The 19,804-nt window shown below is 49.8% G+C and overlaps 1 protein-coding gene across 1 annotated transcript in view; it reads right to left on the bottom strand.

Annotated features, from left to right (window-relative positions):
* The window catches only part of KANK4 (KN motif and ankyrin repeat domains 4), a gene marked incomplete at both ends in the record, with an annotated part of 30,884 nt that extends 21,195 nt beyond the window's left edge, over window positions 1-9,689 (bottom strand). Inside the window, 3 exons of the mRNA XM_080801319.1 lie at window positions 50-161; window positions 1,396-3,333; window positions 9,674-9,689. Coding sequence (XP_080657445.1) covers window positions 50-161; window positions 1,396-3,333; window positions 9,674-9,689 — 2,066 coding nt within the window. The remainder of the gene's footprint in view (window positions 1-49; window positions 162-1,395; window positions 3,334-9,673) is intronic.
* Between the last annotated feature and the right edge of the window lie 10,115 nt (window positions 9,690-19,804).

Here is a 19,804-nt window from a genome sequence, read left to right as displayed (position 1 = left end):
GATAGGTAGTGTGGAGGGGGGCAGTCTGGGCTTCACGAGCGATGCTTACCCACCGTTAACCCCAACAAACTGAAGGTTCTTTTTGGTCCCATTACCTCCTGCACGGAAGCCATAGTCTTTCTTTTTCATTATGGATTTAAGGCTGGTCGACGGGGAGATCTCTAGGTAGACACAACATCACAGATTAGAATGATCGTGGGGATGCCCCAAAAGGCAGCAAACCCAAGACTCTTACTTGGAGGGGAGACAGGCTGAAGGCATGGGAGGAGACAGAAAGGGATGGAGACTAGATAATGTAAATCAAATGTTGTGAAGGTCTTTGAGGAGGCCCCGCCTTCTGGTCAAGACCAGCCCAACCATCCCAGTTCACAAGCCCCTCTGTGTGTGGATGACGGAGTGGAGTTCAGGAGCACTCTTCCAGAAGAGCCGTGATCTGAGGCTCAGACTTGCTCGGAGAAAGGCAGAACAGGCACAGAACCCACTTCACAAGGCTCCTGCTCCCACGCCCACCTCTGCCCGAGGGCCGCTCTGCGTACTTTCCTGGCTTACGTGCCACTTGTGCCCTGGGATGTGGGGTAGGCGTGGCAGACGCGTGAACCACAGCGCGTCTCTTTTGCTATGCTCAAAGGTACAGGGGGCATTTTCCAGCGGGCAAGACTGGAACTAGCACCGAAATTAAAAAAAAAACAAAAAAACCAGCCCATTCGTGATCTGCAGCAGGAAGCCGACTTGCACGCTGCTTGTGGAGCAAAGCAGAATAGGGTTCCACTCTACTCAACAGAAAAGAGCGTGTGATCCGTTACAAGAGAAGTGCTGCTCAGCCCAAGGGTCTTGGAGCACTCAGTTTCTCTTACACAGACACACACACACACACACAGAGAAAATATTCAGTAAATTGTTTCCGAGCTCAATATAATGTTCCTCCAAAACCAGGCTAGAGCCAACGTCTAATGTGCAAGAACCAGAGAGGACCACGGGAAGGAGCCCAGGAAAGAACGAAGGGAGGCTAAGGTTTGGACCCCGCACAGCCAGGGCCGTTCTTGCCCTAGACATTGCCTTTGCACATCGCAAGTCAGAGACAGGTGCCCCACCCCCCAAGTGGACATGGGCTGCAGACATGGCAAGTGAGTGGTGGGCTGAATTTCAGCACCCGTGTGCCTTCCTGGCTGGTTTCTTTGTGCCCTGTGCTATCTGTGCCCACTGTCTGTGGCAGCCCTGCCATCCCAGCCTTCCAGGACAAGGGTAGGGACACAGCCCCCCACTGTGTTTCTTCCACTGGGTTCCTGGAGGTGTGTGAACCTTTTGAAAAATACACGCATGCAATTCAAATCCTTTTTCCCTTTGAGTCGTCAGGTAAAGGAGAAGTGGCTCCCTGTCCTGGGCACCAGTATTTACCCATCGGCGGGGAGGTAGGGGGGACGGGGGGCTCCCTCTGGGGTGGAGCGTGGGCCGAGTAGGCAGACAGCAGCAGGTTCAGGGAGCTCAGAAGCTGGCTCTGGATGCTGCTGAGCTTGGAGGCAGGCTGCTTGATGGCACTGGCCAGCTCGGGGTACCCGTGTTCCAGGCAGCTCCACTGCTCCTGCAGGAGTTCCTGGATCTTCTTAACGTACTGGCCAATAGTGGCGTCTGTGGGCGAGCTTGGTGGCCTCCCTGGGCGCTCCTTCCCTGGCAGCTCTTCCCTGGCCTCCTCTCGCCCTGCTGGGGGCGACTTTCTGTCGCTGCTCCACGAAGAGCCTCCTGGCGCCCTGCCCAGACCCTCGGCTCCCACCTGCGGGCTTCCCTCCTGCTCAGAGCCTGCTTCTTCAATCCTCAGCTCAGTGGAGAGGCAGCTGGCTGAAGAGGGGGTGAGGACCACCTCGGGTCCTTGCGGCAGTGACAGCTGTGGTGGTGGCACGAATTCTGCTGGGCTCCGATCCCCCCGTTTGTGGCTGGCCTGCCCCCCTGAGAGGCCATTCTCCTCTCCTCCAGCCCTCCAGCTTTCAGAGCCTGTGCTGCCCAGAAGGTTGACCCCGATGCTCTTGTCACACGACTCCCTGGTCAAGAGTCCATGGAAGGGGTCAGTGTTGACCATGGCGTCAGTCTGGCCCTGAGTGTCTCTGGTGTTCTCGTGGCTAAGCTCTTCTGCCAGTCGAGCTACAGTGCGCTCTAGCTCTTGAATCCTCTGCCCTCTGGCCTTGACTTCCTCCTCCTGCTGCTGGAGGGCAGCTCTGACCTGGGCCAGTTCCTCGGTTCTTCCAGACAGCTCACCCTCGAGGGCAGACAGCCGCTGCTTCAGGCTGGAGATGCTTCCGGGATCCAGCGCGGGGAGGCCCAGGCTTTCCTCTGTGACCCGGACGCCAATGCTCCTCACATCTATCTCCACAGGTGGTGGGGGTGGGATCTCGCTGATGTTGAGCTCTATTTCTTCTAGGGAGAACTCATTCTCAGGAATGGGTGATGGCAGGGGTGGGGGGCTGGGTGTCGGGGAGCCAGGGGTGACCACCACCTCCGCTTCTCTGGTTTTGTGTTCGTCTTCTTCATCCTCTAGAACTACAAGTGCATCCTGGGACGAGAAGGGAGGGCTTGGGAGAGAGAGGTGATTTGGAGCCTCCTCTTCATCTTCGTCCTCTGGAGGCTCGGTGCCCTCCTGGACCAGCTCTGGAATCCCTGGCACCAGGTCCCCAAACTCTCTGACTCTGGGTTGGGTTGTTGCTCGTGGAGTAGAGCTCTGAAAACCTGTAAATGCCTCTGCAGGGCCAAAGGCGCCATCACAGATGCTGCCTTCACCCTGAAGTGGAGGGAGGGCCGGAGGTGTGGGGGGCCCTGAGTTTAGGCTCGAGTCCTCTGATGCCCTGTTCTGTAGCAGTGTGGCTGGCATGCTGGATGCTCTCAGGAGCTGGGGCCGTCCGCTCCCGGGGGCTGGCTCTGCCTCCGTGGCAGAGGCAGCCTCCAAATGTCTGGCAGTCTCTGCCAGCAGGGCCTTCCTGTGGTAGCTCACCTCACTGCCGCTGGCGGAGGCTTGCGGGTGTTCACCAGGTGGCAGCGACTGGGCTCGCTCCTCTGTCCCCAGTGACACCTTCCTTGGCACCGCCGGGGACCAGTTTTGGTGGGGAAGAGCAGCATGGGGGCGAGCCCTGCTGTCGGGAAGGCTGAAGTTTCGAGGCAAAGTGCTGAACTTGGCCTGCTTGGCCCTCCTGTGGATAGGAATCCTTCTGATGGTATTTCCCTTCTCAATGTCATCCACGTACTTGAGGAAGTCCAGGTCCAGATGAAAGCCATACGGGGTCTCCACAGAGTAGGGGTGGCTCTTTGGAAGGCCCTTCTCTCCATCCCCCTGAGAGGGCAGGTCTTTGGCTGGCAGACATGTAAAAAAGAAGCACAATGTTAATATGAATTATGGGTGGTGAGGCCTAATATGTGTGATGTAGACTTAACGCTCTCACGCGAGACTTCTCCTCTATGTCCCAGCGTCTAAATTAAGCTAAGATGCTCACAGTGTTCTGGCCATGCTGAGAATCCAGGTTATTAAATCAATGTGTACTTAGCCAATGTCTGCAAGGAAATAGGTAGAGGAAATAGTTTCCAATTTGCAGTATTCATCTCAGTTATTGCTGCGGAATCTGCCGGCAGGCCAGCAAGATAAAATAGTCTCGTACTGTTTTTCTGGTTTTGAGTCATGTAATTGCTGAACTGAAGCGGCCAGGCACCTGTCAGATTGGGGTTCTAATTGGCAATTATGAACATTGAGGGTTTGGAAGGATAAGGTACACAACTGCCTCAACATTCAGACCCAACCTCGCATTATTCAGATGGATACTAGGAAATCTTGCTGAAGCCAGACATAACAAGGAGTTCTGCCTTCTACATTATGTAAGTGTCCTCATCCCGGTGAGCCTTCAGGCACGTGAAGATCAGAGACATACGCAGCCCATGCTCTTTTCCACGCTGCGGAGTGCTTACCACGAACTTACCTTTCAAAAACTCGTGTCAAGTGAGGAAATACCACATTCTTCAAAGACTGGATAAAAGGTGGTAAAGGACATGGGCCATGTCAAAGGGACGCTGGCCTACATCCTCCAAGAAGAGGTGGGACTCATGACTTTTCAGGGCAGCCCAGACTGTCAGGGGACATTGCGGTGAGAAAGTTCCCCATCACCCCTAAGGCACCATTGGTTCTCTTGACTGCCGTAGAGAACACTGAGGACAAGTCAGTCCTTCAACTGAATCCATAAGGACTTTTCTCCACATAGCCTCTTCTTCAGGTTAAACAGTCTGTTCTCATGGAATCCTCCTTATTATCTCTGTGACATTCTGCTAACCGTGCCCCAAAAATGCTTAGCTCAGGAGAGCACATTCGTGGGCAGCACAGAGATCAAGAATGCACATTCAAAAGCCTGGTCTGTATTTCAGTTCTTGGGGAGATTACTTAGCTTCCGTATGTCTCATCATCTATAGAATGGCAGTACTAACAGCAAGGTGAGATTCTTGTGAGAGCTGGTTAATTTATACACAGAGAGTGCTTTGAACAATGATGAAAATCCAATGTACACTCAGTATTGTAATTATTATCTTTGTGGAACCACAAAATACAGAGAACCGAAGCCCCGTGATGGAAGCTGATTTGCCCGGGCACACAGTAGGGGCTCCACAAATTCTCTGTGACTTGACTGATTGCTTGGTTCTAAGGGTCATGAGCCCTGGGGGCAAAATTACAAAATAGTAGTAATTCAGTTTGCTTACTTCAACCACTATTTTTTGTGCACCTACGTGTTGATTGCTAAGCTAGATCCTAAGGACACAAAGATAAATCAGGTACAGCCCTGCCCTCAAAAAATGTATGGTCAAGTAGGAGAAGCACCAGTAGGTACAACATGGTGTGCCAAGGATCGTAACAGATACGTGCCCAAAAGACAACCTTCCTGACTTATTTTCCCAATTTCTTTAGGAAGTTAATTGGGCCTTGGGAGGAGAGGGGTGACTTCACAAAGTGACTTAAGACTGGGCATAAGATGGGGACGCCTGGGTGGCTCAGTGGGTTAAAGCCTCTGCCTTCAGCTCAGGTCATGATCCCAGGGTCCTGGGATCAAGCCCCGTATCGGGCTCTCTGGTCAGCGGGAAGCCTGCTTCCCCCCATCTCTCTGCCTGCCTCTCTGCCTAGTTGTGATCTCTCTCTGTCAAATAAATAAATAAAATCTTAAAAAAAAAAAAAAAAGACTGGGCATAAGATGAACGAATAAGAATTTGCCCAAACAAGAGGGTGAAAGACATTGTACTGTTTATGCCCAAGATGGCCACCATCACTTCCCACCCTCTCTATACAGGCCAGGGAATCCTACACTGAGAGGCGGAGTCTATTTCTCCACCCCTTTGAATCTGAGCTGGCCTGTGACTTCTTTGACCAATAATATGGTAGAAATGATGCTGAGAGAATTGCAAGGCTAGGTCACAAGCCAGTAAGTTCCACTCAGTAGAAGGTCAGATGCCATGTACGAGGTCCACCCTCCTGAGACTGCACTGTGAGGAAGCCAAACAGTCCCACAGAGAGGTGATAGGGAAAGAGGGAGAGAGCTGCCTCGCCAGCCCGAGCTGGTCCAGCCGTCCTAGCCCAGCTGCCAGGCGTGAGCCTTCAGATGGCTCCAGCCTCAGCCCTCATCTGATTTCAGTGACAGGAGGGACTCAAGTGAGAGCCACGCAGCTAAGCTGTGTTAGTCGTACATTCTTGTTTTCAGCCACTGAGTTTTGGGGTGTTTGTAATGCAGCAGTAAATAGCCAGGATAGATTCTAGATGCGTGTCAGAGAATGTGCAAAGGCACAGGGGTATGAAATCCCACAGTATTCTGGGGTTCCGTAAGTATGGGTGATGTGGCCGGGGACAAAGGAGGCTCCAAGTGTGGTAGAGAAGGGTAAACAGGAGGAGATAGTTGGAAAGGTCAGCAAGAACCAGGTCATGGGCCGCTTGCATGCACACCAACAAAGCCTTGACTCTACTTTCCAGGTAATCGGTGGTGTCACAAAAAGTGTCCTCACACAGGACTGGAAGAAGGACAAACCCAAGGCCCTGAGACCAGCTGAGAGCTTGCTGACATGCTCCAGGTAGGAAAAGCTAAAGGCAATGAAGGGAAAGGGACAAGTTAAAGAAAAGCTGCAAATGATGGTGCTACCTGGGCGGTAGCTTCTTGGGTCTGCTTTTCCCCTAAAGGTGCTGCCGCACACTAGGCCTGAGCTCTTCTTCTCTCTTGCCTATTAGATCCCTCCTTTTAGTCAGTGCCATGTGCTGTCAGGTGGCCCTCTGTGCTTAGAGAAGTACAGTTATCGCCAAAGAACTAAACAAAGCCAACCAGACCCTTGCAGGCTGACATTGTGTCCACTGACACAGTCAAGCCTACTGGGCTCGATGCTCAATAAAGCCACCGGGCCTGTGGGCAGTTATGCCACCGCCTCAGCAGGGGACAACCCATGGGATTGTCCTCATTGGGTTCCACTGGTACTGTGCCAGGGACCTGAACTTCAGGCAGTAATGAGTGACTATTTCTCAAGCCTCCCCAAAACACCAAATAAGTTCCCATTCACCCACACAATTTTTTTTTTCACCAACCTGCTTTCCCCCAAAGAGGCACACTGGTAATTTCCATAACTGAGAGCTATGGCTCTCTGTTAAATTTCCAGGCCACGCTCGGCTGTCCTCTTAGGCCTCCTGGTCGACTCAACAGCCTCCTGGATTACAGGGACAGGCCAAATCAGAGAGCAGATATTTGTTTAAAGTTAAGTAGAGAGCAGATTTATGACCCGAAAGCAAAGAACTCTCCTGAAGGAGAAGCTGCATTATTTATCTGCTTATTGCCTCCAATCGGTTGAGGCTGATTTACCCAGTGGCCTCTGGGAGCAGGTCCAGAGCACAAATACAAGAATAGCATCAAATAAGAAAGAGCAGATTCAAAAGCAAAATCTTCCACAAGGGAGACTGAAGGAAACCATAGGAGTCTGTGAGATGGAGCGCTATCCAGGATGATGGTTTTCAGAGGTGCTTTCCTAAGCTAGTACTATGGGGTACCTCTCTCTCTCTCTCTCTCTCTCTCACACACACACACACACACACACACACACACACGCACACACAGAGGCTCCACCTACCACCCACCACTGGGTTCCTTCTCTTCCTCCCAGTGTAGAAGGAATGCTGGACCTTGAATGAGGGAGTTGATCCGGTATGTCAGCAGACCTGTGCTCACATTTGGCTCCGCTCCTCTCAGTTCTACCTGGTGACAGGTATGAAGGAGCTCAGAATTCCGGGCATTGGGCCAGGGCAAGAATTAATTAAAAGGACTGTTTCTGCTCAAAATGAGCTGCTGATCGGATAAACAGACACATAGCCACACTGCCTGGATTTGAATCTTGGCTTTCTCATTTCCTACTTCTGTGATTCTGGGCAAATGATTGAATTTCCCTATGCCTCAGTTTCTCCATTTGTAGCATGCTGATGATAATACCTAACTGACAGGATTGTTGTGGTTGTTAGCATGAATGTGATAGTGAGGACATGGCACAGGTACTCAAGAAAGGCAAGATGGGCTTGTTCTGAGTGGGGCGGGGGGGGATTCGCTGAGAGTGTGCTTGTTCTCTGGAATATTAGCTCTTGTGTTAGAATGACAGCCTTGGGGCGCCTGGATGGCTTAGTCATTAAGTGTGTGCCTTTGGTTCAGGTCATGATCCCAGGGTCCTGGGATCGAGCCCCGCATTGGATCCCCGCTCTGCTGGAAGCCTGCTTCACCCTCTCCCACTCCCCCTGCCTGTGTTCCCTCTTGCTGTCTCTCTTTCTCTCCATCAAATAAATAAATAAAATCTTAAAAAAAAAAAAAAAAAAAAGAATGACAGCCTCAAGAATCCAATAAGGTAATTCTGGAGGAACTGGGAAAATGAGTCAGGTGAGAAGAAGAAAGTAAGATAACATAGGCTTAGAGCTACCTAGGATTCCCTACAGAGTCTTGGTCTGAAAGCACACCAGGCAACTAGGCCCTTGGAAATGACCTGCAAACCCAGTCATGAGCCTAAGACTTACACACAGATGTAAGAAAGGGAAGTAGAAGGGGCCAATGGAAGAAAGGAGACGCCACAGGGATTACCTTGAGGGAGACTGTGAAATTCAGCAGGTGAGCTAACAAATCAGAGGTATTTAATGCGAGAAAGAAACATCCAAAAGCCTACACTTGGTTTCTGAAGGAAATAGGAAAAACAGAAACTATAGAGAAAGTGGCCAAAAACACAGCCAGAAGGAAGGGGAATTTAATGAGCCTCTTCAGAGGCCCAGACAGCCATGGAAGCTTTTCTCTCTCCTGCCTTTATTTCGTGAGGCAGTGGTGCCGGAAGGGAGGGGTACCTTTCTTGAGCTAGTTGTGGGTAATCACGTGGAGGAGCACAGCAGCGCTGAGGTTGCTGAGCAGGGACAAATGAGGCAGGCAGGAATGACAGGCCCCTGGGGCATGAAAGGAATTAGCTGGTGTTCGGTGGGACCACTTCCATGGAAAGGCAGCTCTCTGGGGAGAAAGGCAGACTCTCAAAGTATACAGGGACTACATTTGGAAAGAAGGAAGGGGCAGGGCTGGGGCTGCTGTCTGGTCCCTGAGTCCCGGGCTGATGAAGGGTCATATGGTTCAGGGGGATGATGGGCACTACTGTTTCCGTGACATTTGGTGATCTGGAAAGAGTATTTCACTAGAAGTCAGGAGATTGGGGCAGGGGTGGATGCGTGGGGTGCCTGGCTGCCACAGTCAGTGAAGCATGCAACTCTTGATGTCAAGGTTATGGGTTTGAGCCCCATGTTGGGTGTAGAGATTACTTAAAAATAAAATATTAAAAAAAAAAGGAGAAGAGGAAGTCAGGAGATCAGGGTCTAGTCTATGAACTTCAGCAAGCTTCCTGGGCAGGGGATGAGGGGAATATTTGTGAAAACATTTGTTGCTGCATTAGATAGTTATTACTCAACAACTTTGAACCCTTCTGCTACTGTGGGAATAGACTCCAGCTAACCTGCTGGGTGATGAGAAACACATGGCCAATCACCACCTGTGCCTGGGTGGCATGGAGTCAGTCAACAGATGTGTAGGTGTGGCCATTCTACACCATCCAGCCAGGTCACCCAGAAGACCACAAACTCATGAAGAGGCCCAGCAAATATCAGCCAGGCTGGCCCAGACCAGAAAAATGGCCCAGACAACCCACAGAATCTTTCCAGAAATAGTAAATGTCTTTAAGTCAATCAGTTTTGAGTGGTTTGTTACACAGCAAAGCTAACTGATACATGAGGAGACGGAGGCTCAGAGGAGTAAATAACAGGGAGAGTCACCCAGATATACATGGAGGCTCTTTCACCATATTGTGTCTCTCTCAGACCTCAAGTTCCTCATCCTTAAAATGAGAGTAGTGAGTGAGAGCATCCTGCTCCCTTCCTGATGCTTGGAAAAGATGAGAAAACTGTCTAGTGATTACGGAAGTCTGACATAACCATAAGGCTTCATTTGTATCCGCTACTACTTCTCTTGTTCATACCTGAAATACGTAGTTTGGGTCTCCTGGCACTATCTGTGTGGGAAATGTCTCTTGTGAGCCTCCCCTAGGCTGTTTCTAGGATCTGTGGTAGCAATCCCTTTGCAACCCAAGTGCTCCCTTTAGACCAGGTTATACAGAGCAGCCTGCCTACCATCTGTCTTCTCCATCTTAGGGAATGCAGACTGTCAGTCTCTCAGGCCCTCTTCATCCGATAAGTCTGTGCAACGCACTGAAGAGCCCTGAAAGAAAGAAGGACAATTAGCATAAACAGGGAGGCAATGTCATCCCAAAGAACTCCCATCCCTGTCTTCCTCTCAGGGTTGCCCAGGAGCTCCGCATTCCTCCTAGAGATGTCCAATCCTGGGCATGTCTTCAAAGGATGTTAGCGATGGTCAACACCAAAGGAAGTATTTGGCCCAGTCCCCTCACTTGGCAGATGGAAGAAACTGAGGCTAGAGGTTAACTGGTCTGTGCAGGGCCTCTGAGCATTCTAGTGAAGGGGGTAGAGCCAGCTCCAGAGCTCTGCCAACTAGCACAGTACTCCTTCCACAACATCAAAAGCTGTAATCTACTCCCCTCCATCATGGTGAAAGAATTCTAATCCATTTGGGGGGAAGGAACTGGAATCAGAGTACCAATAAATGATCTGTGACATCCCAGTCAGATTCAAAACAGGCGTGAGATCATTGCAAGTACCGAGGAGGCACTGATACTTAGAGGTGATGTCTAACCTTGGGTAGGGCAGGGCAAGTTCAAGCTCGGTGCTCCAAAGATATCAGGAACTATTCAAGCAGAAGACTGTCCTGACTGAATTAGGATGCCTTGAGGTCTGATCATAAATTCTCCCCAAAGTTCTAATCCCAGGACTCTTTCTTCGGATGGTAAACAACCTGGCACCTGCCCCCATTATAATAAATCACCCAGGAAATTGTCTTTTTATGATTGTAACTCCACACACATCATAACAGTGAGTTATCTGACACCTCAGCAGTGGACGCAGGGTTGTTTCAGGAATTTCAGTGTGCCTGACAATGAATTCCGGACCAGAAAAGCATACTGGGGAGAAGGGAAGGATTGGGGGGAGCTGGGAATAAGAGATGGATGAGGGGTGGTCTCCAACAGCTGGGGATGGAGAAAAGGAGAACAAATATGTAAACTGGGAAAGGGGGCTGAGAAGTATGTGGCCCACCAAACGAGAGGAGCTCTAAAGTTTGCCTGGCAAAATTTCACATAGCCTCTCTCTGTGAGCGCTCCAAACCACACTGCATGCAGCTGCCAAAGGGGCCTTTCCCTCTGCAGGTGTGACGGAGCCTGGAAGGGCAGCCTGGTTTCCAGGTGCAGAGACACTCCTTGCAGAGAGAATGCCAACACGAAGTACCTCAGTTACTTTGGGGGCAACAAGTACTTGAGTTTGGAAACAGCACAGAGCTGGAGTAGAGAGATGTTGGGGAGAAGGAGGGCAAGTGTGGCTGTTAAAGAGGCAACAAGTAGAGAGATCTGGAAGGTTCTAACCTGAGGCGAGGGAGGTTCACCCTTGCTAGAAAGAAAAGGTTCTGAAACCACCTAAGTGTCCTGTGGTGGATGAAAGGGTGAAGAAAGTGTGGTAAATATGTACAATGAAAAACTGTTCAGCCATGGCAAAGAAGGAAATCTTGGCCATTTGTGACAACACGCATGGATCCTGAGAGCTCTATGCTAAGTGAAATAAGTCAGACAGAGAAAGACAAATACCATATGATCTTACTTGTTTGTAGAATCTAAAAACACCCAATTTCATAGATACAGAGAACAGACTGGTGGCTGTCAGAGGCAGGGTGTTGTGGGGTGGGTGAAATGGGGGATGGTGATCAAAAGGTACAAACTTCCAATCATAGGGATGTAATGAACAGCATGGCGACTGTAGTCAATAATACTGTATTGGATATTTAAAAGTTGTTAACACAGTAGATCTTAAAAGTCTTCAACATAAGCATGAGGTGTATATATATATATATATATATATATAGAGAGAGAGAGAGAGAGAGAGAGAATATCACTCAGCCATCAAAAAGAATGACATCTTGCCATTTACAACATGGTTGGATCTAGAGGGTATAATGCTAAGTGATATAAGTCAGTCAGAGAAAGACAAATACCATATGATTTCCCTCATATGTGGAATTTAAGAAACCAAACAAACAAAGAAAAAAAAAAAGAGACAAAAAACAGACTCTGAACCATAGAGAACAAACAGATGGTTGCCAGAGGGGAGATGGGTGGGGGGATGGGCAAAATAGATAAAGGGGGGTAAGAGCACACTTACCACGATGAGTGCTTGGTAATGTTTAGAATTGTTGAATCACTATATGGTACACCTGAAACTAATATAATACTGTATGTTAATTAGATGGGAATTTTTAAAAAGTTCTCATCGTAAAAATAGTTTGTAACTAAAAAAGAAAGGATAGTTTGTATAGTTTGTAACTATGTAACTATAGTGTCACGTAGTTCATAACTATGGGAACAGATATTAACCAGACTTATCGTGGAAGCCATTTCACAATATATACAAATACCAAGTCATTATTTTGCACACCTAAAACCAATACAATATTATATGTCAATTATGTCTCAATTATCTCCATTAAAAAATAAGGATAATTAAAAAAAAAAGAAAGAAAGAAAGAAAAGCAAGAGAGGGTTCCCAGGCAGAGGACACTGTGCCTGAAAATGCCGCAGGTCAGCAGTCTGCAGTCAGTGGGGGAGCCTCCCAGATGCTGGCAGAAGAAGGGTGAGGACACAAAGCCTAAGCTCGTCCCCTCAGCCTGTCTCCATCATCATAGTTTCTCCTCTCCCTTCTGCTCCCTTCCTCCTCCTATGCTGTATCATTACTGAGCAACAGGCAGCGTTCAGAGCAATTGACATGCTCGAATTCTCCCACGCAGTCTTCACCATAACCGCAAGGAGATTATTACTATTGTCCCCAGTTTTCAGATAGGGAGACTGAGGCCGACAGAGTTTCCAGGCCTGCCAAAGTTACATCACAAGCAGGTGTCAGACCAGGATTTGCCCTCAAGTCTAGCCGACTCCAGTCATGTCCTGGGAAGTGATCTGTAAACATCCGCCCAGCCCGGATGCTGTGACTGATCCCTAGCTCTCTCGGGGGTGGGTGAGGGAGGGGGAGCAGGAAGTGTTCTTGACTTTGATGCTTCTCTGCTTCTGTCACAAGTATGTGCAAAATGCCTTCTCAGACAGATAAGGAGAACTACTCTCTTGTAAGGCCTCTTGGCAAAAGGTGTGTGTGACCTGCTTCAAGACGGCACACTAAGCCACAGGCTCCTTCTAATCAAGAGGGGGCCACCTGGGTGCAAGAGGGATCTTTGACACAAACTCACCATCACCTTGGAGAGTTCAGTCACACTTACTGCCTTTGGTTTGAGTTAGGATTCAACCCTTAATGTTGGATCCTAGGGTCAGATAATTATGCCACACATGTTAGGTCAAATTTCACTGAAAAGAACTCTACAGAGGGGCACCTGGATGGTTCAGTCGGTTAAGCGGTGGACTCTTAGTTTCAGCTTGGGTCATGATCTCAGGGTTGTGGGTTCGAGTCCCGCATCAGGCTCTGCATTCAGTGCGGAGTCTGCTTGAAGTCTCTCCCTCGGCTGCTGCCCCAGACTCTCAAATAAATAAAAAAATCTTAAAAAAAAAAAAAAAGAACTCCATGGAGATTTCTAATAGTTCTCTTAGACTTGCTTGAATATTACTAAAATCAGTCATTCTGAGGTTACAGAAATTACATGGAGCTGACACCCAACTCTCTGAAGAAGAGAGCACAGCAAGCTTCCACGGGAAAGGTCTAGACACAGGCAGGGAAGGAGGGAACTGTCTTGCCCATATCCCGCCACTGCCAGCCTAACCCACCCCAGCCTCCTCCTGCACTTTGGCCACAATTATGGCCCTGGGGGTGGACATCTTAGAATTGAGCTAAGGGTGTATTTTTTTATGTGATTTGGTGAGTGGAATTGAAGAAAAATTGCCACATCAACACATGCTACTTTGCAATACAACAGAATACGAAAATGAGCTTTTGGGGGCAGAATTCCTCTTTCAAAGGGAATTTTGCAACCTTCTGAAGTACTAAAAATTTTGACATAAAGCAGTTCATTACTCAGTGCTGTTAAGTTGTATTTGGTATTCAGAACCTTACAATACCTGGTGTTGTTATGTAATTTTTAATTTGTCGATGACCTATCTAAGGATCAAGAATGCCTACTTCAGGGGCGCCTGGGTGGCTCAGTGGGTTAAGCCTCTGCCTTCGGCTCAGGTCATGATCTCAGGGTCCTGGGATCAAGTCCCGCATCGGGCTCTCTGCTCAGCAGGGAGCCTGCTTCCCTCTCTCTCTGCCTGCCTCTCTGCCTACTTGTGATCTCTGTCTGTCAAATAAATAAAAAATTAAAAAAAAAAAGAATGCCCAGTTCAGTCCCAGCCTCTCTCATTAGCTCATCATATTCTAGATGTTCCAAGTAAATACAGCTTTCTCTCTCTAGCTCTTCTCCCCTCCTACTCTGTAAGCTTGTGAAGGTCAGAATTCCTGCCGGACTCATCTCTGTCCCCTTCATCCCCCACCTCCACACCCCCACATCCTAACATGTGGCAGACACTCAGTTCACAGGAGCATCTCCGAGTTACAAAAAGAGACATTGAAGACACAAAGAGGCTCTGTGGCCAATCCAGAGTTACCCAGTTAACTAGGGGTAGGACAGTTTGCGTGACTTCATCCCTCCACACTACCTCTCAAAGCAAAGGGGCAGTGAAGGGATGGCGACTGAGACTGCCCGTTCAGAATCCCCCAAAGAGGGGGGCCTGGGTGGCTCAGTGGGTTAAGCCTCTGCCTTCAGCTCAGGTCATGATCTCAGGGTCCTAGGATCCTAGGTCCATCAGGCTCTCTGTTCAGTGGGGAGCCTGCTTCCCTCCCTCTCTCTGCCTGCCTCTCTGCCCACTTGTGATCTCTGTCTGTCAAATACACAAATAAAATCATTACAAAAAAAAAAAAATCCACCAAAGAGGCAGTTACTCAGAAAGCCCATGTGTAACTATCAGGCCACATTAGGAACAGCTGGATTTCCCCCAGTCAGCCCAACTCCTGCAGTGTAGACCTACACCCTCTCCCTCTCCACAGTTACTCCTTTTATGATGCCATTTACAATCTCATTCCTAACCTCAAATACAAAGAAACCTTCCTTTACTTAGTCCTGAAACTGAAACCTAGTTCTGTACTTTTCGTCTCTTCAAACCTCTCTTTATTCTGCAATAATAAAAACGCCGTATTTCATCCTAGAACAGGCCACATGCCAAAATAAATAGCACCTTGGATTTCCTTGAAAAGAAAGCTTGGCTCCAAGCACGGCCGTATTGCCACGATAATTCTTGGAGAATTCAACCTTACAAAGTCAAATATTTAGCAAGGTAGTGCACGGAACAGCAGCCCAGTCAATCCCTGCACGACCACTCGCAAAGACAAAGCACTCTTTCCAAAAGAACCCCCCCCCCCCCGCAAAAAATTACCCGTACCTCTTACGGATCCTGCCAAAATGATGAGCGCTTCCTGTTTCCCCATTCCAGGGCCCCACGCCTCCCAGTATAAATGCCCCCATGCCGAGAAGGAGGAGGCATCTGTGATGCCGCTTAACGTCCAGAGGGGCTGGAGCCCAGGCACCCGGGAAGGGGAGCTGCACTCCTAAAAAATATTCTGCCTATGGAGTTCTCCAGCCGACTCACTTTCCACCGACCCAGGAAACAAAGAGATAACTCCTTCGCAGTAAATGACACATGAACACAACCTCATTAACTCCGTTCTCACATTTTTCGGCAAGTGTCTGTCATTTTCGCCTGCAATGCAGCAGCGGCATCTGGAGCTTCGTGGAAAAGGGAAAACTGTCAGGAGGCAAGCGGTAGCCACGTTACCTTGCCTTGGCATCCTCCCCTGCCATCGCCCGGAGCGTGAGGAGTCGACTCCCTGCGGAGAGCGAGGTGCTGGCTGCTGGACCAGAGCTGACTGCTCGGCTCCCAGAGTTGAGCACAGCAGCACTGGCTTCCCAGCTGTTAAAGGATTTGGTCAGGTGATCTGTGACCTTGCTGGAGAAGCAAATACTGACTTCCTTTTCACTCCCGGGAAGAGGGGAGTAGGGTCAGGCAGGAATTCAGTGCTCAATAAGCTGATACCCGATCTTGCAGGAAGAGGAAGAAAGCTCAAATCCTTCACTGGAAAGTTAGTTCCCAGAGCTAGTGCCACAGCTAACGACACCGAAACTGCACACACCATCCTCCCGCAACTGCCCCAACTCTGGGAGTTTCTCCGAGGGGTCGTAATTAATTACGCTTTTCCTTCTCTCTCCCTACAGCTCAGGCGGCTCATTAATAAAATTGTTCCTAATGAAGACATGGGAATTGTCCTTAGGATTTGAAACCCTGCAGGGGTGCATCTCTTTCTTCCAGACTCTGCTTTAGAAACTTCCCCCTCCACCCACCTCCCGGGGTCCCACAACCACACCAAGCTTCCAAAGCTTCCACAAGCAGTCCTAGGGCTGGCCACCCTGGTCAGTCACTGGAAGTCTACTGGGGCAGAGCAGGAAGATGATACAATGCTCAGTGAGATCCAGACTAGACTGGCAGCTCTGGCTTCCTGCCACTCTAACCAGGCTGATGCCCCAGGACCAAAATGCACCCTATTTCAGCAGCAAGAGAAAAGCAAGGAGATACCTACTATAAGGATCCAGCCTTGCGCAGGTCTCTAACTGCAGCACGGACCGGTGAGTTCAGGAGGGCAGGTGCAGGAGCCAGGGAGAAGGCAGCTGTGGAGGAGGACAGTCTCAGAGTGTCTCAGGCAAGCGCTGGGAAGAGTCTGGGCCAAATCACTGCAGCCACAGCTCTCTCTGGAGCAGGGGTAGGTGGGAGGCTTGTGCTCAGAGGCTCCAAGCTCTCCAAATCCAGCACCACGGCGGTACCTGGGGTAGGTGTGGTCAAAAGGAGCCGGGAGAGCATCTGGGTTCCTGTGTGCAGGCTTAGCAAAAAGACGATAGGGACCTCATCCCCTTTACCTTCCCTTAAGCCCTAGCCAAATGAGGCTGTCCTGGGAGGTGAAACTCCAACAGTGAGACATGTCAAAGCAGCTCTGACCTTCACAGACACAGCCTGTCGAGATGTGCTTCAAAGACCAGGGCAGATTCCTGCCTAACCCACACTGCGGTTGATGCCAGAGTTGAGTGTCACCCTGAAATGCTGCCTGCCTCCAGTCCAATACACTTGGAAAGCACTTGACATCCTGCGTCCCCTGTATCCTCAAACCAGCTCGAGGCAGCCGGATGGGGATGAGCATCTCCATTGTATAGGTGAAGAAAATGAAACAGACTCTGGGACGACTTTTGGCTCACCCTAGAGGGGATGTGGATTAAAATGAGTATTCTTGGATTAGAATTCTGTGTTTTTCATACTACACTGGATCACACTCCTTATTTTCCTGGAAAGATTCTAGGGCATCTTGTTCAAGAGGGAGGTCAAGAGACTTCCCAAAGGGTACAGGTAGATGGGAGGGACAAGGCTATGGGACAGCAGCATACATTTTTCTCAACTGCTGAAAGTATTTTTCTGTGTTAACTGAGTTCTCAGACAGATCATCAGAATTTTAAAAAAATATATCAGAAATATACCTTGAACTCTGAGGTTATATGGAAAAATATACCAAGGAGCAAGCTGTCCCTCTGATGGATTAAAATGATCATTGACCATCTCCCCCCCGCCCCCCCCCTCAAACTGGCCAGAGAATGGCTCGAGGCATGTGCTACTTCCCCAGGACACTGGGAGAAGAAAAGCTCTCCATGTCACCGGGTCCCATGACTTTTCAGCCACCCACTCTTCCCCTCTGGTTCATCTCTGTGTTGGAGACAAGCACTCTGTTTTCCTCTCCCAGGAATAAATTCTTCCTCATCCAATATGGAGATGAGAGGTTTATTTCCAGACCTAATGCTTTTCTTGCAAGACCCAGCATTCTTCCCGGAGCACTGGCCCGTTCCTGCCCCTCCTCCAAGCTCCACTCAGCATCTGCTCAAGAGCAGTGGCTAGTCTTCCTGCTTCCACGGCTGTCTGCCCTCGACTACGGCGGGTGTCTCTCAAATTCTAATTGCTGCTCTGTGTCTCTGTCCCTGATCAGCATCACAGGCTAGATGCCATGTCAGGTGTGTGAAACTGAACTTATCCACAACACTGATGGCTCTAAACACAGGTGACCTTCCCAGATACTTCCTTAAGTACCAAGGGAGCACATCTGCTTCTCCGGTCGGCCCCAGGCCTCTCATCAGATTAAAAAAGAAGAAGAAGAAGAAGAAGAAAGGCCAGCAGAATGAGGGAAGGAAATACTAGTCCCCCAGCAGTGCCACCAGTCAGCTTGGCTCAGATGCGGGGACAGAAGACCCACAAGGAAAAGAAGACACACACTCCGAACCTCCTAGTTTCCCCTCCTTCTTTCAGAAAGAGTTCTGGGGAGAAGGAGCCCCCCCCCCCCGAGATGTTGGGACAGATGCTGTGCTGACTGCTGTGTCTCTCAGAGGAGGACAGAGTCTTCTGTCTTTCATACCTTTCTAATTTACCCACCATGCTCATTTCCCTCCGGAGTCAGGCAGGGAGGTGAGCAGAACCAGGAATGTTGCTCTCCATTTTCCAGATGAGGAAACAAAGCTGGTTCCCCACAATAGCACGAAGCTAACAAAAGGCAAAGCCTCAACCCAAACTCAGATTTTCGGTCTCGCAGTCCAGTACCCTTTCCTCGCAGCCACGCAGGGTGCAGAGAGCCTGCCGGTGAGTGCAGCAGACACACAAGATACCGGGACACAAGCTTCAGGGTTGGTGCTGTCCCCGCAGAAGGTGACTTCACATTTAAGGAAGGTCTTCATGGAAATCCCCAACCGCTCTCTAGAGGGGTGTGCTTCTTGTGGGAGGACCCCCTCCATGGCCTCTGGGCCTTTCCCTGTGTTGGAACCTGGCACGCCCCTACCCCTACGCCTCACTCAGACAGAGGTCTTAAGATAGTAGCCGTCTTAGGTTAGCCACCACGCCACCCAGTTCTGCCACTGACTGTGCAGATTCCCTGGGACCACACGCATTTATCCACAAGAACTTCTCTGGCAAGAAGCACTTGGCTGAGGGGACACCGATTCCTTTTGCAGTTTAGAAACTTCCAGCTTCTGGCCCAGATCCCGTTTGCCCCACGATGGGAAAAGAGTGGACTCTCCAAGGCAAGAGGGAAGAGGAGATGAAACCATCTGAAGAATGTGCCTTTTATCTAAGCAGTCCCTTAGGCTTTTGCACTTTGCTCAGGAAGGTCAGCTCTTTGGCAGCGGGTGTGATGACCCAGGGTCAAGGAAGAGCAGGCTATTAGGTACGCCTGAAACAGAGGCTCTCGGAGCGGACCGTTTCAGCCACGGCCACTCTGGCCCAACACCGTTTAAAGGGACGGAGAAGCTGGGGGTATAGCAGTCCCAAGGGGACTGGACTGGCTATAGCAGTCCAGGGGGAATCAGCTGTTCTCAAGACCGACCCTTTAAAGCGAGTGAGAATTTCTCAGGGCGGAAATAGGGCCAGTTTCAGGGAGAAGGGAGGCTGCACTAACCAGTGAAAAGTGTTCCCCAGAGAAAATGGAAGGCATCGGGGACCCCGGGAAAAAGACCCTCCCAGAATGCTCTCAGTCCTTGACCCAAACACACTGTCAGATCCACACAGCAAGAGACCCAGGAGGAAGGGGCACGAGCGGGCAACTCAAGAAGAGATACTGATGGTCAATTTTTGAAAGATTTCTAACCGCTGGAATTAATCAAAAAGCAGCTAGATAACATCTAAATACAGTACTCTCTGTTGATGCTACACTGTGCCAGGTACCCTAGGTCCATTCCAAACACCATCCAGTTTAATTTGCACAATAATCCTATGAAGCAGTCCTATGATTCCCATTAGCTGAGGCTCCGTGCAGTGAATTGCCCAGGTATCGGTACTCTCCGCGGTCAGATTCGAATTCAGTGTGTGCAACTGTGGTACAACACAGACTTACAAGTATGGGCGGGGGGCGGAGGGGGGGGAGGATCTTTAGTGTTGATAAGGCTTTAATGAGAAGGGGACCACGCCCTCCCCAGAAGATTGCCGCAGAACCCCGGCTGCTGCAGCACTGACACCTCACCGTATCTCCAGCCACAGTGCCCGCATCTTCACTGCATGGGCTTTGTTTGTGCCCGAGCGTGCAGGCAACTGCCAAATC

The sequence above is a fragment of the Martes martes genome (genome assembly GCF_963455335.1).
Source record: "Martes martes genome assembly, chromosome: 4".
NCBI lineage: Eukaryota > Metazoa > Chordata > Mammalia > Carnivora > Mustelidae > Martes > Martes martes.
The sequence above is the reverse complement of the archived record's forward strand: the minus strand, read 5'-3'. Positions and strand labels throughout refer to the sequence as shown.